The 15,694-nt window shown below is 32.5% G+C and overlaps 1 protein-coding gene across 2 annotated transcripts in view; it reads right to left on the bottom strand.

Annotated features, from left to right (window-relative positions):
- Positions 1–15,694, bottom strand: part of LOC130446692 (B-cell lymphoma/leukemia 11B) — a 115,787-nt gene that overhangs the window by 23,451 nt on the left and 76,642 nt on the right. Inside the window, exons 2-3 of one of the 2 annotated variants that reach the window (XM_056783078.1) lie at positions 2,855–3,094; positions 1,478–1,744 (exon numbers count right to left, since the gene is read on the bottom strand). In XM_056783078.1, the coding sequence (XP_056639056.1) occupies positions 1,478–1,744; positions 2,855–3,094 (507 nt within the window). The remainder of the gene's footprint in view (positions 1–1,477; positions 1,745–2,854; positions 3,095–15,694) is intronic. The other variant, XM_056783079.1, reaches the window with a different exon arrangement.

The following is a 15,694-nucleotide window of genomic DNA, read 5'->3' as shown; positions in this document are numbered from 1 at the left end:
TCCTAAAACGTTTACTAGGTATATCGGAGAGGATTGCGTTAATCATATGCTATCAGGACATTAAGAAGGTTATAAAAGAAAGATGACTTGGAATTACAAAAAGTAGATAACTTGGAATTTCCTGGGTCAGGTATCGGTCACCACAATATTATCAAAAACAGAGGACAATACAGTATTGTCTGCATCAATTCACTTGAACTTGAAATGATTTGAATTTATCAGATAACAAAACCCAGAGAAAATGTAAAATAAATCAGGAATATCTAAAATTGTTTGTTACAATTAAAATCGACTAACGTGAAAGGTACATAATGAGTTTTAGTGAAATTATTAATTGAATTTTTAGCTCAAGTCCACCTCATCCAAGTCAAATATGAATATACCTATAAATTTCAGTTTTCAAATTATTGCAAAAATGTCCGAACTTCATATTACCTGTAAATCTTACGAAGTAACGGTTTTCACAAATTGCGGATTTAGCGTCTTAGAACATTTTCAAATTATCACAAATTGGTCGAACGCATCAATTCAATCAAGGATTTATGTTAAAAATGTCGATACCCATGCGTGGGTTATAAATATGGAAATAGATAAACAACTGATGTGTTAAATACGACTAACGGTTCTGGTAATTGAAAATTTGAACCTTCAATTACGTGAAACCTTTGCCCTGAACGTGTTTAATAACATATTACATAAGGCTTGGGTAAATAGAAACTCGTTTCGTGCTTATTTCAGAAACTAGTGAACAATAATTTAAGAACATTTCCGATTATGAACAAATTTATTTCAAAATGCGAAAGCTGGAATAAACTGTGAGAATATATAGATCGATGATATAAAAATTAATAACAACGATATGCAATATGACATAGTTGACTAATGGAGGGTCTACTCGTTTCGATAAATCGGAGCTGAACATCGATGTCTTTCCATGTATCGGATGGAAAATTAATCTAAACAGTATCATAGCCATGGATGATGTTAATGAATTTCAGTTGAGAGTTTCCTAGCATGAATTAAAACGAACTGGAGTCTCAAAAAAAGTATAGTATATACGAAATAACGCTATCTTATAACCTTAAATTACGCTATAACCAAGTTCGTACAACCAGAGAGAAAGAGATAATTTTCCTAAAATTAGATCACAAAATCTATCGTTAATTAACAACCAAGACCTGAGTCAAGATAATATTCCTAAATAACAGAATAATCCTAATATTTATAGTAATAATAGAATCGCTACAAATGTTTTCCTCGGGAATTTTGTTGCAAAAATAATGGAAATTTTTGAAAAAATTACAAAAAGACTCATACTTATAACAAAAGTTTCGTTATTTAATGTAACATAGTATGTTCATTTTGGAATTGTTTGCAATCATGGATGCATTTCACACTATTCCTCATGAGATCTAAAGGCCTAATTTGCGAGGTAATAAACAGTCAAGTGCATTGAAATATTCGATGAATTACTTACCACTATGCGTTGTATTAGATTCAGCATCAGCTACTTCTATCCTGGACCTTTTACAACTATTATCTTCAGAAGAGGTGGTATTATCCATTTTTTCTTGTTTAATAAGAGGTTTTATATCTTCCTCAGGACTTGAACTAGTCAACGGTGAGGGAGCTCTCCGTTTCGGCGTAGATGAAGCAGCTCCATCGACGCATAGATCACCAGGTGCTGGAAGTCTTGGAGAGGCAGGTGGAGGTGTATGGATCCGATTTCCTGTTGCCTTTTTACCTGAATAGAGATGAAGAAATAGATAATAAAACGATTCAACTCATTTTTCAATTCAATTATGAACTAATCCGAGATATAGCATTGGTATAAGATTTAAAAAATTCATATTCTGTTCAATTATTTATTTTGGTACAAGAATATCTAACAAATAATGAATGGAATTGAAGCTTCAAAATATATACGGCAGGAATCAAGGGACATTTTTATCCTGTGTATCGATATCTTAGCTTTTTAAAAGCATTGGATAAGTGTCCAAATAATAAAAAGCAACAGAGGATAACTGATTAACACTTCGAGATTTTCAAGATAATTTCTAATTTAATTATGATGATGAAACATATTCTCAGAACGGGTGGGATTTTTTTACCTCATTAATCCGACGTTTCATTTAGAGCAAATGTTCACTGCATCCTACCCAATCACTCTTGCATACAGTCTATTCTCAGAGACTGACAATAAAGCAGTTAGTTCTGCCCCAGACAAAATTTATGTCAATATTGATATGAACCTAAGAAAAAATTTTCCTATTCCCCTTCCGGCTGCTAACAACGGCTTACCAACAACTACCAACGAAAATCCAAATTCCAGCCTAATCTTTCCAATAGTTGTTGTTAAAGGTTTCCTGCGACTTCCACCATTTTATCTACTTTGCCTTGCTTAACAATGCTTCGTTCAAGCCAAACATTTTTTTCATTGAATTTCCAATTTCACTTGTAACAGACAACAAGCAAACACATGCATGCGGATACAATCCCCGTCCTAAAAAACATCCAAACCTCAACCCTCCGGAGGTAATATCCCTGTACCAAAGCCAAAACCAGATCTCAAATTCAATTTTCCTTATTTCACCAAATATAAAAAACTGACGATTTTATCTATTTTTATTTATTAAAAATCTAGTATTCCTAAAAAAATGAGGAATATTGAAAATAAGGGGCTCAAAATCAAGCTTTTGTATGTTTTAATAAAATTAAATGTTGATGCTTGATTAGTTTGATGTAATTCATAATGTACCTTATACCATAATTAAATAAGAGGAAAGAAACTAATGATGCTAATATCAAAAAACTATCACAACGCTACAAATACAAACAAATAATACAAACTCACCGGATATTGGTGCTGATATGCTTGGTCTCCTGGTATTAATACTAGATAATGGTAAATTTCCATCGTCCCCATCTCTTTCTTTTTCGTTGCTGGTAAAACATTGACCGAAATTCTCTTTGTTGCAGGATGTAACTTTGTGCTGGATGAACCGGACGATGTCTGAGAGGGCGAACGGTTTTTGACAAATACCGCAAGTTAGAATGTCTTGATGTGGATCCCCTTCTACTCCATCTGCATCTGCTAACACAAAAAAAATTACAAGTAAAGCTTGCAATTTGTACACAATTCACTGATTGTAAAAGTAATTAAATATAAAATAAACTCACAGTCTTTCAATTTGGTTGATTCTCAAGTTTTCTAACGTGCGCTAACATCAGATATTTTAGTAATGAGGATAAAAATTATGCAAGTTGGTGTGAATAGAGAATGGAAAAAAATGGAGCAAGAATTTTGTAGAGGTATTTTCTCACCAGCAATGACTTAAACAAGTGAAAGTGAATATATATTTACGTTTGCCTAGTAAGTACTCGGTTTGAAGAATCGGACTATAAGTGGATTATACTTTAAGTTATATCACGGTCAAATTGTATTTCAATTTTAAGTTTTACTATTTTAACTTGCTTTTTATAATATTAAAAATGGTTCGGAAGCTCAATTATAGATATGCATTACTGGAATCGAAAAAATCAGTTTAAATAGACTATGAGATTGAACAAATCATCCGGAGCTGAGCACAATTGAAAAAATATGGACACTAGAAATGTCTGCTATAAACTTGTACATGTACGATAGGCAAAAATTTCAATAAACCAGAATTATAACCTGGTAAAAAGTGTGCGTCCATGTAAAGAAAACTGTGGAAGAATATTTTGGGAGGAAGTACAAGAGCTGCAGAAATCTATAATTGTTCGGGAACAATTTTATAGTAAGTGCGATAATAATAGAAATGTTTACTCAATAGTTTGTATCATATCAATATTCAATTCAAAAAGTGTCTATCTATTCTATCAATCGAGTAGTTTATTTGGTAGTGATAAGCAAGAAGGGTCTGAGTCTTACGCTTTTGGTCTTGATCTTAATGAAAAAAATTGACGAACGCCTAGATCAGCTTTAGGTAGGCTTGACCAAGATCTGGTATTGCAAGAATTACGCAAGACCAAGACCGAGCATGCAAGATTTTTACGAACTTACGAGTTTTTTCGCAAGTTTCAATTTTTCAAATATAGCTCTCAATTGTATGGTCGAAATTGTTTAATCGAAATGAAAAGGAAAAATATGCTTCAAAAATAGTTCAAGCTCATTAAGAATTAGTATCGATATATTAATTAAAATATTGGTTTAAGCCCTATTATTGTTATTGTGGTCTACCGTCCTGAACAATGAAATACATATTTAGGTTTATAATGTTAATAAAAGTCTATATTTTGTATAGTATGTCCCGTATAGGAGCGAAGAAAATAAATACACCCATGAGAAGGTGAAGTTGTTGACAAAATTTCCACATTTCAAATTTTGTAAATACATAGAATGTTTCATTATCAAATAGACAAATTCAAAAAAAACTTGTAATGTTTTTCTAGGATTACTCGATGAACATTTCAAAATTTATCGTTTAATCGTGCAAACCTCATCTCTAATTTACTAAGAATCACTTGAAAAACTGTTCGAAATATTGCCTTCAATAAAAATCTACGAAAAAAGTGGGAGACTTACAGAAAACTAAGATCAAGACTGGATTCTGTAAGACCAAAACGAAAAGGACTTATTACACTGATACACCAAGACCAGGTTAGCCTACGTCTGGGTCTAACATTCACTCAATATTTTTTGGTTTTCAGCTTAATAAGTTTTTGTCGATACATGACCAACAAATTAGAGGCCGTAAAAAATCTTTCTAAGCTGATTACTAATTTGTTCATTACTCCTCTTTAAGTTAACTCGATATAATTTATATAAACTCAAATTATAGTATAAGAAGGAGAAGAACAGGGAGAAATTATAATAAAGGTATAAAAAGTTTTGTTCCGACAGTGTTGTTCTAAATATAGACACACCGTGTAAAAATCGTGGAAATCACATCCCCGTAGCCAGCAGCAATTAAAAATATGAATTGAAAAACACCGCGCCGTAGTTCAATGGCTAATGGTGAAAGGGTCTTTTATTAGGGGGTGAGGGGTGGGGAAGGGTTTTGTCACAGTGCTTGTTGAGTGTCATTAGGACACCCGGTGGTGGCAGAGGGTGGATGAAACCCTTAATGCTTCGCAGCTGTTTTCTGAAATCGATATCGTTAAGATGCAAAATTATGTAGACGAAAGCACGTTTTACGCAAAAAATGATGGATTGTAAGATAGTGATTATACAATAGAAACGGACATGATTTCATTCCCAGTCATTTCTGAATAAATTCAACGTTTTATAATTTTTATTTCTTACCACAACGGGTTTTATCTTAATGTAAATTACGTTACAATGTATTGTAAGAAAGTCCGAAGGGATATTTCATACATTTCCATCCAACCGAAACGTAATTCTTCTCACCCTTTGCTGACCACACCCTTATTGACCAATGGTCTGCGCAAGGTACACGCACGGAGACCTATCATTGGTCACTACCGGACAATCGCTATTTATCCTTTTCACTATCCTTCAAATGCTGAAATAACGACGCAGACGGTCAATTCTTAAGGACGTCTCCCCTTTCAAATTGTAGTCGAGGGTCAGAAAAAGGATGTTTTGTTAGTCTACCAATCGTAACTTTCACTTATTCAGCAATTCAAATCATTTATAAAATGTATTGAAGTAATTTTTACACTTCTGCATAAATCAAATAAGTGTAAGTGAATGTTGACTTTTTTATAATAACCCATCAGTTCAAGAAATATAGTCATAGATAGTTTGAATTATCTGAAGGAAAATAAAGAAAGAATATTTATTTTGTTGTACAGTTTTTTCGCTAGAATTCTGCCGAATTTGATCTCTACTTTTCTGATATTATTTCTTCTTTACTCCGATCAACAGGTATGGCACTTTATAGCACATGAAAAATGTCACCAGAATGAACTGGTTTAATTATTATATACTCTTGAATCTCATGCTCAAAATATTCTTGAGTACAGTTTTAAAGCAAAAATTGCAGCAAGTCAGTCATTGCATTTGCCATTCTTGAAAGTTTGCTGGAAAAAAATCAACTACTTTTCGATCTTCATTGAGTAGCCATGGCAACTTTAAAAAAAGTATAGCAAAAAAATTGATCTAAATCTAGAATAGAATTATTCTGAGAGGTATTATGAACGTGTGTTTATTATGAATATCTCCAACAGATCTTTCAACTATAAGGTACGTATATAGTAAACTATCCACAAGATAATCTATAACAAACCAATGAAAATAAGTAGTTGGAGATATATGTATAGATGCATAATAAATTTTGTAGAATCATTGTGAAATCAAGAAACTTTTAAATTCAGAATTTGTCATTTCAATTTTAAACCTACTTTTTCGTAGACATGTTCCACACAAAACACCCCTCATTAATATGTATTAAAAGGAAAGCGAATCGAAGAATCAATCATCAATGCTATCTGTCTCTAATAAAAGTCCAATAGACTAAATTGTGATACATATATATCTACCAAGAAAATAGCCAATTTGATATCTATCGAACTGCAATTTTCGGATTGTTCGGAAAGTTATGAATTCGATGCCTACAAGATAAATTTTCTATCAATAATTCAACGATATCCACTATTGGTCAATAGGGATCGTTTCATAACATTGAAACATATACAGTGTGTTTATACATTTATTTGTTTGTAATAATTTGTCTTGATTTTTGACTTTTTTCTATTAGAATTATTTTCAAATAAATATCGGATGGATGAACAGTTATAACAAAATGTGAAAATACACTATTAGTAATTGGTGGGATTAGTATTGCAGTTTTTTTCCGTAGTCCCGTGAAAAAACTATTCCTTGACCATGTTCACAATATTTAGCAGGGCCAAATGAATATTTACAAGAACAAAAAATGGAATAGGTACAAGAAAACAAATTATAATCAACATCTAAAGAGTGACAACTCGCGATAGCTTTCATAGCTGCGGATTAACTGTCTACTAAGTAACTTGTACCTGACAATTTGCTGTTTCCTAGCTTTGAGACTTTACTATGTACAAAACATATTAAAGAAATCTACGGTCTACCGTAATGAAAAAACAAATTGTTGTCTCCACGATTGTTCTAAACTACTCTAAGAGTATATGTTCACACCCCATTCGAGAAAGTTTTTATTATTTTGCCATAATGTTTTCATTGATAACACAGTTTGTAAGAATTTTTCGGTACCCACGCTGCATGTAACTTATTTAACTTGATTTACTTGTGCGCGATTACCTTGGGGAGACTTCCGGTCGCTTACATGAAATCACTCCATTCAATTTTATTTTCTACCGTTTCTATCCATGTCGTCAAGAACTAGGTCATTGCTAATTTGATCCTCCTTATGTCTTTCAGAGGAGTGCCTATACTCGTTATGATTCTAAGCTCGTCAAGCCACAATATTACCAGACATTCTGTATTTAGTTCAGCCATTATACTGGTTTGGCTTTTAGATCGGTCAGTATGTCTAGGACATCGTAAAGTCAGTGTATTTCATCGTTGGGTCGGCTTCTCTTTAGTTTGATGATAATTTTTTCTTTGTGATCCAAGATAGTAGGCGTAATGAGAACAAGGAACCCGTTTGGTAACCTGCACCATGCTGGAATATGTACTCGTATCTTAATGGAGCAAACCTTCATTACCAGTTAGTATTCATTAATGAATCACCATGTATTTTAACAATGCGGTACTATTCGCATATTCTATGAGTAATTTTAGGATCTGCTTTGCACGAAATTTGAGATAATCTAGCTTTTGATTCATACTATCAGCCGCCAAAAATGAAAACATTGAAGCAGCTTCCGTCATAGTAAAAAAGTCGCGTCTATTTGCATCTCACGAAACGTCCCTGTGTTTCTGGTCAATCATTGTATATAGATCTGCATCATGTACGAAGAGAATAGTGCAGATACAGTTTTCTTGAAATACCATGTCAATCGAGCTTTATAAAAAAATATAACAATTCAAAATCATTTTCGTATTGGCAAAATATGGTGCGATTTTTTTCACACATATGATTTCAAAATAAAACATTTGTGTAGTTTTTTTGGATGAATGGATGAATTTAATATCGAAATTACGAAAACATTATTTAATAAAGCAATCGAAAGAGAATACGAATGAATGTGTAGTTTGTAGAAAAAATTATTAAACCTGAACATGAAAATTAAATATAAGGAGTTAGTGTAGGGAGTTATCAGATTTTATCTATTGAAGTTGAAACTTTGTGACATCATTGAAGTAAGATTTTATGCTTAAGACCAATATCATGGCTAATACACGTATATACGTCTTGGTATTACTTTCGCTGATCATTGTACGTCATCGTGTGAAAACCTTACTCTGGCGTCAACATTATCAGCAATTTTTATGAAGAGCTGAGTTAAATCAAGAATAAATGTATTTTGTAGTCATGGCGTATATTGTAGTTTTCTACATCAAAAATATGGAACAAATGAACTAATTTTTTCTTTGGATAGACAAAATATTAAAATATCACACATCTCCTGTGTTATTGCCCACCCCACAAGTGAAAAAAAAAAGATAATTTCAATAAATTTTTAAGTCAAATGTTATTTATCTACACTAGCATTATACACACAGTCGGCTTTTCATATTCAAATGTTGCCTTAAATTATGAAATACTCAATCTGGTGTTTGCCACAATTTACTAAAAATCCTAAGTTTTATTTTTTCATGCGTGGATGCTTCCTAACTTTTAGAATGAACGTTTCGTTTCAAAAACGTTCAACTGGCCTTAGTTGAGGAACATTAGGAAAATTCCTAGACTTCTTTTGCATAATGACCAGTTCAAATATCTGGCAGAAACACAAAACAGGGCAGATATATGCTGAAGAAACACCACGAGAAGGTATCGTCAACTATACCAACACTTTCGAGTTTAACTTTTTGTATCTGCTGAGAAACACTTCTGAATTCACTTACTCACCCTTCTGACAATAATATTCTCATTATTGTATTCTCATAAGTAAAATATGACTCCTCGTCGCTAATAATTTCCAAACCTTTACTTGCCAAAAACTCGTTGTCAATGAGACTTCTAAGTTTTGATTTTTGTTCCATTTGCAGATTATTTGGGTGCCGATTTTCTTGATTTATAAATTACATTCTGTTACTTTAAATTGTTGCTTGCATAATTCTTATTTATTTCAAATTTTCTTCCTCTCAATTTTCTGCGTGATTCATACTTTCTTTCTTTGGCTGCCTATTTCGATTCTTACAAAGTGATTAACCGTAAACGATTTCTTCAGATTTTGATTTTGTTCATAAAAATTGGAAATTATTCTACGTCGTTTATTTTCTTCCAGATTTTCTATACTTGAAACCAAACTTCCAGCACAGAGATGTGATGTTTATACTTGGTATATTTGACAACAGCGAAAGTACTATAAACATTCATCAGCCATCGCATACTTTACTTGCTAAGCTGTCTAAGAATGTACGGATTTTTTTGTTACCCCTATTTGTTTTGTTAATGCTATCCATAAAATTGAATCAATTGAAGATTACATTCAATTCTTAGAGGTAAATCATACCAATATGTCAAGAAACATTGATTTCTCAAAAGTATCAAAATATTTTTCGTACAAACTTAACAATAACATAGACAGTAAAAACATTCATATTATTTGTTTTTTTTGTACATGTATAAGGCAAGTCAACAACATATTCGAAATTAGGTAGAGATCATTTATAAAGGGGCAAAATCGACTATAACTTATAAATGGTGTTGTTTGCTTCCCGGTTGGCTATTATGATTGCTGTTGTGGCAAAAGTTCTGCATCAAATTTTGTCTGGCGGTTGATATAGGGGTTTGTTCCAACGATGCACACCCTTATAGACCGGTTAATAAAATCATGTAATTTTGAATGAAATGATAAAAACTATAAAAGTTTAGTTAGTAGCTGGATGACGGAAATAAATGTAGATTTCACAAACCCAGTTTGTGTTTAATTGAATAGTATAATGATATTTTTGACAAAAATAAGAAGTGATTTCTTCCTTAGTTTGTAGTTCACACGACTCAATGTTACGGATATACCAGAATTTACTTTAGTCTGTCATATTGATATATTTTCTAAAAGTTGTTTGAACATCTACTAAATAAACTGATATTGGTGCACATACATTTTTTTTAATAAGTATTTTTCCTTTTTACTTTTCATAAAGGCGTCTAAATATTTGACTAAGTAAAATATAGAAATATCAAAACAAAAAAGCCAACCAATTATCCATCTATTAGTTTAAGTTCAATATAATGAACGAATGGGTTAAAACTGGAGAATATACCGTTTGTGGGTGGATATTTTATCCTGGTGTAGTCCTGAAGTAGCAGTCATTTCGCTTAATCAGCACAAGGTCTTCTTCACTCAAATTTCATTCTCAGTACTACAATTATACACAATTCGTTTCATTTGCAATGGTTAAGTTAGTGAAGAATTTCTTTGAAATCCCAACAAACTAACATCATCACAAACAGCACTTTGTTTGTATGTATTTCAGGTTAATTTCTTATGGAATCGTTTTACATACTTTTGGGCCTTGCCGTTTAACCACAACTGATAACAAATAAGTTTTTCTGAGAGTGTAAAGTTAATTGACGTCTTTTTGGGTTTTATGAAACGTAAATTATTAAAAACATTACTCAGTAAGTACTACACAAATTATTTTCTACAGTATTTTTCAAGAGCACTAAATTATTTCATAATTACTAAGAATAGTGTCAACCATAATATAGGGTGTCTCAAAGCGATCCAACTATTTCAGGAGTGAATGAGAAGCATATAAGGCGTGGGACAGGGGCGGCGCGGAGGTCGCTTACTAGTGCGTTTCTTAAAATTTTTAGTTGCCATCATGTTGTACAATGAAGAGCAATGCTCATTTTGCGTACGCGCGTATTTCGAAAACAATCAATCAATTATTCGAGATCCAGGCCATGCAACAATTTTAGCTTGGATCCAGACATTTGATACTACTGGAAACACTATTGGCGAAATCCATCACGCCCGTCCAAGGATAGCAAGAACGCCTAGAAACATTCAGTCAGTAGCAGATAGCCAATAGCCTGGACTCAGCGTTAGAAATCGTGAGTCTCAAGTGGGATTATCAAGAGCGACAAGTCACCGCATAATGCTATCCAATATACACCTAGTAAATGAATATAAAATTCAGATTGTGCAAGCTCTACATGAAAATAATTACGTTATAAGATTGTCTTATGTGAATGCAATGTTGGAGAGATTCAACAATTTCAACAACACGTTAAGTGATGAGGCGCATTTGTCATTTTCGAGGAGAAAAGAACCAGATCGTGCATAAACGTCTGTTGCATAACCCAGAAGTCGTCACCTTGTGGTTTGCTATGTCGGCGAACTGCATTATTGGACCCTACTTTTATGAAGATAACAAAGGACATGCAGTGACTGTAACTTCTGCTATGTCGACATGATATGCAAATTTTTCGGGCCTCAACTGTAACAATGTGAGCATCGTAACCGGCTGATATGGTTCCAACAGGATAGGGCCCATAGCACACCACTAACAATTCTTCAGTTGCTTTGCACGAGTTCCTTCCAGAAAACGTGGTTTCACGAAGAGGTGATATTGAATGACCACCTCGGATGTCTGACTTGATCCCAACTGATTTTTTATTGTGGGGTTAACTTAAGATCGTAGTCTCCTAAAATAATTCACAAAATTTGACAGCTTTAAGAAGCAATATTGAAGAAAAAATCAGGAGTATTCCTCGTTCATTTCTTCAAAAACTTTTTAAAAATCTACGCAAACGGTTTGAGGAGTGTCGTCAACGTGACGGCCGTCATTTAAACAAAATTTTGTTTCTTATGTTTCAATTCATACCAATAAATCCATATAAACATAAGTATAAAGTTTTTTTTTTGTAACCAAAGTAATTGGGTCATTCTGAGACAACCTCTAGAACAGCAGATGATCTCCGTAACATTTATAAAATATATAATAAAAGGAGAAAAAGACATAAATGAAGAAAATAAAATCAAAGACTGACCCTTGATGATCTATATTCGAGATCTCAAAAAACCGAAACTTTGAAGTAACGGATTTTCTGTCATATGATAAATCAAAGGTACGGAAAACTTTTGAATATTCTTACTTTTAAACCTCCAAAATCTCTTAAATTGTTCAATATCAGTGTCAAACAATATGAAGAAATCTTATGATTTTATTTCTATTGACTGGACTAAAACTAGTGTTGATATTAACAACGTTTCGGAAGCTAAACCGAGTTTCGTTATTTCTCTGGTTAGCCAATGTTTTCATCGAATTACATGACATGGTGTGACAAGCAGGACCTAAAAATATGATTACTGACCTCCTTTGGGCATCAAAAAAACAAAAGAAAATCGTATTAGAGTCCCAGCGTGTCTAGATACAGCCTCGAGTTAAGTTGATCTCTATATTTGGATGTTTCGTTAGAATTAGGGAGAGTCTGTTTTATGGATTATACTCGTATTTCTTGATATTATTAACACAAAATTAACTTACACTTAATCTAAACCGAATTAATAACAAGAATATACATTTATTCTGAATGGTCACTGTCGATACCCTCAAATTATTAACAATAAATTGAGCTTCGAACCCTTTTTGAACGCCATTTTCAACCAACAAATGTCCAGGTGTGTACTTATTATAACATCTCCGCGTGGACCACTACAATAAGAGAAAACAACGGACATCTCGTTTGGCTTTGTCCCTTTTGCCCTAAAGGGATTTTTTTATTGTGTGTATACGCTTTCAGAAAAGCATCATTATTAAAACAAACATAATCGGGATAACATAACAGTCAGACGCAAGCCGGCGTTTAATCTTACCAACTTATATTCTCAAAGTGACTCAATCAACAGATTTTGAAAAGTCTCACTTCATTTACATTCAAATGTTACCAAATGGAAAGACATTGTGTGTAGCATTGAAAAATGTTTGCGTCTATTTTATGAGAGACAAAAATCAATTTTGGAATTGAATAATGACGAGATTGACTAAAATTCCGAGCACAACAAAAGGTAACGGTTTAACTGCTGGCTGTAATAAATGTCGCGACCTAGTCTTCATTTGTCTCCGTGAGAGCCTATAAAATAATACGAAGTATCAGAGGAGTATCGTATTTTAGGGGATTCTTCTGGACATTAGTGTAGAGCAAAAGTTTTAATCAGAGATAGAACCGAAACCATTTCTAATCAAGAGGACTGTTCTTAATAGCCCTCCATCATGGCCATATTTCATGGAAGCAAAGAGTAAAGAGCATTATTTCTTATAAAAATATAAGAATATTGTTTATAGTTCATGAATTAGATCGAAATCAAAAGTGAAAATAAATATACAGTAATATGAAAAAGTATATACCGGGTATTATAGAATAAAAACAATTATATCAGTTAAGATTATTTCATTAATGATTTACAAAGATGATTACAATATATTGGATAATGATAATACAACAAGTCAATTTTTGATTTCAATTCCCTATTCTTTTTTATGAATACAACACACATTTCATAGCGTTAGTTTTATTATTGACTCACGTCATTTACTCATTCATTTGAGCCACTACTTAATTGTCACCAGGCTTAGAACTCACGGAAGGATTTCTATAAAATATGAATCAATTTACTAGTTACGTAGTCAGGTATCAAAGTATAGAAATTTATTATTGAGATTTTGATTTTGTCAAAACTTTCTATAAAATTCTCGAAATATATAAGATTGTTAAAATATTATCACATACAATTTAAATCATTCTTAAACTCAGAGTTGTGCATATAAATGTCACTGTTTCTTTATAAAGGATCAGTAAATACATCTGACCTTGGAAAAAGCAAATTTCGAAGATAAAGTTATAGATGTTATTGGAAAGAATTAAAAAATGTCAAATATAAGTCACATTCATCGCGATAGACGAGCTAATATTTTCATGAATGCAGTACTGTATTTAAGTACACGGGAGGCAAATCTAATAAGAATAATCACAGATCATAAGTCAGCTATCACGTAAACAGCAGCAGCAGGTCTGTTGATTCAAATCGCTGGTTCTGTAGAATAAAATACAAAACTATGACTCACATTTTCGAAAATTCACGAGCTCATATTAACAAAAGGAGGAAAATTCAAAATACGGGGATTTGCAGCAACCAAAGGAACTGCAAAGGGACTATTCAGGAAATAAGGACCGACAAAACCTTCCAATTTTTATTATCAGTGTATAAGTTACATTATCGTCGTATAATCGGTAGTTTGAATATACAAACAATGGAATTAATTCAAAATTACAAAGAAAATCTATCAAAAGCATGGGAATCGCCTAGTGCTGGTAGAAAATACACAATATTCTAACACATTACAAATGGTTAAAGTTATTGAATATGCCTAAAAAAAATACTGTAGAAGCTCAGCAATGGCTTCAAAAATGTTATCCGGACTCTGCTCCATCGAAAATAACCATTTGTTGTTGGTTTACTGAATTTAAACGTGGTCCTAGAGACGCCGATGATGGTGAACGTTCTGGCCGTCCAATTGAGGTAGTTATTCCAGAAAATATGGTAAAAGTCCACAAATTCAATAAATCTAATCGTTAATTGAAATTATGTTAGATAGCTGAGGCTATAGCTAAATCGTTTGAATGCAAAAATCAAGGTGAAACGGACTCATATCGAAGAAAAAACCACTGTTGCAACGAAAGTCGATGGTAAGAAATTCAGCTCAAATGAAAAAGCAATTGCTGAAACTAAAGCTTATTTTGAGATAAAAGACAAATCCTCCTAAAAGCACGGCATCGAGAAGTTAAAGAAGCGTTGGAATGATTGTATTGTTTATACATCGTCTTAATTTTACTTCACAGACAAAGTTACCGTTGTTGACTAAATAACCGATATTATTTTTTTTTTATAAATGTAAACTCTGGATATAGAATCCATGAATAGGCAGTAACGGACAAAATATTATTTGTAGGTTTCGTAGGATCGAAAAAACGGGAAGGCCAAGTGGACAAGGGTTCAGGTATATTTATGCAATTTTTCCTCACTTAAAAACTTATGCCCCGGAATAATTGATCTGTATATTTTTATACGGAAACGTATTGATCAAAATATTGGCAATTACATATATCTATCATTTGACTACCAACATATAATTTTCAAATTCATATTATTCATAGTAACCTTGAAATTCATAAAATAAAATTTCAAATTGTGCTCATGCTGTTCCTAGTATTTGTTTTTGAGTATTTGACTCTGTATCAAGTATTTACGTATGAATTTAACTGTATACATCCTTTTAAGCTATTTCATGGTGAATCATAATTGACTTCTTAATCTATTTTTGAATATTGTCTGACCGTAGCATGTGAAAAAAATCACAATTATTACTAAATAATTAAGATGAAGGATTCTCCAGCTAATTTATCCAAAAATTCGATATAGTTTTGTGACGAATGATTCATATTTTCATAAACTTTAATGTTCTTTTAAACGTTAGTAGAGCCTCTATAGTGCAAACTTATGCGACAGTGCAAAAAAATCGTTCAGTTATTAGAATCAAATATACTTAGTTTTTTTTTCTAGAGAAACTTCTGGTGGCAAAGAAGTCTATTGATTAAGATATGATTCATTCAAGTAAAACGTTTTCAAC

The sequence above is a fragment of the Diorhabda sublineata genome, chromosome 7 (genome assembly GCF_026230105.1).
Source record: "Diorhabda sublineata isolate icDioSubl1.1 chromosome 7, icDioSubl1.1, whole genome shotgun sequence".
NCBI classification, from domain to species: Eukaryota; Metazoa; Arthropoda; class Insecta; order Coleoptera; family Chrysomelidae; genus Diorhabda; species Diorhabda sublineata.
This window is presented reverse-complemented; position numbering and strand designations above follow the sequence as displayed.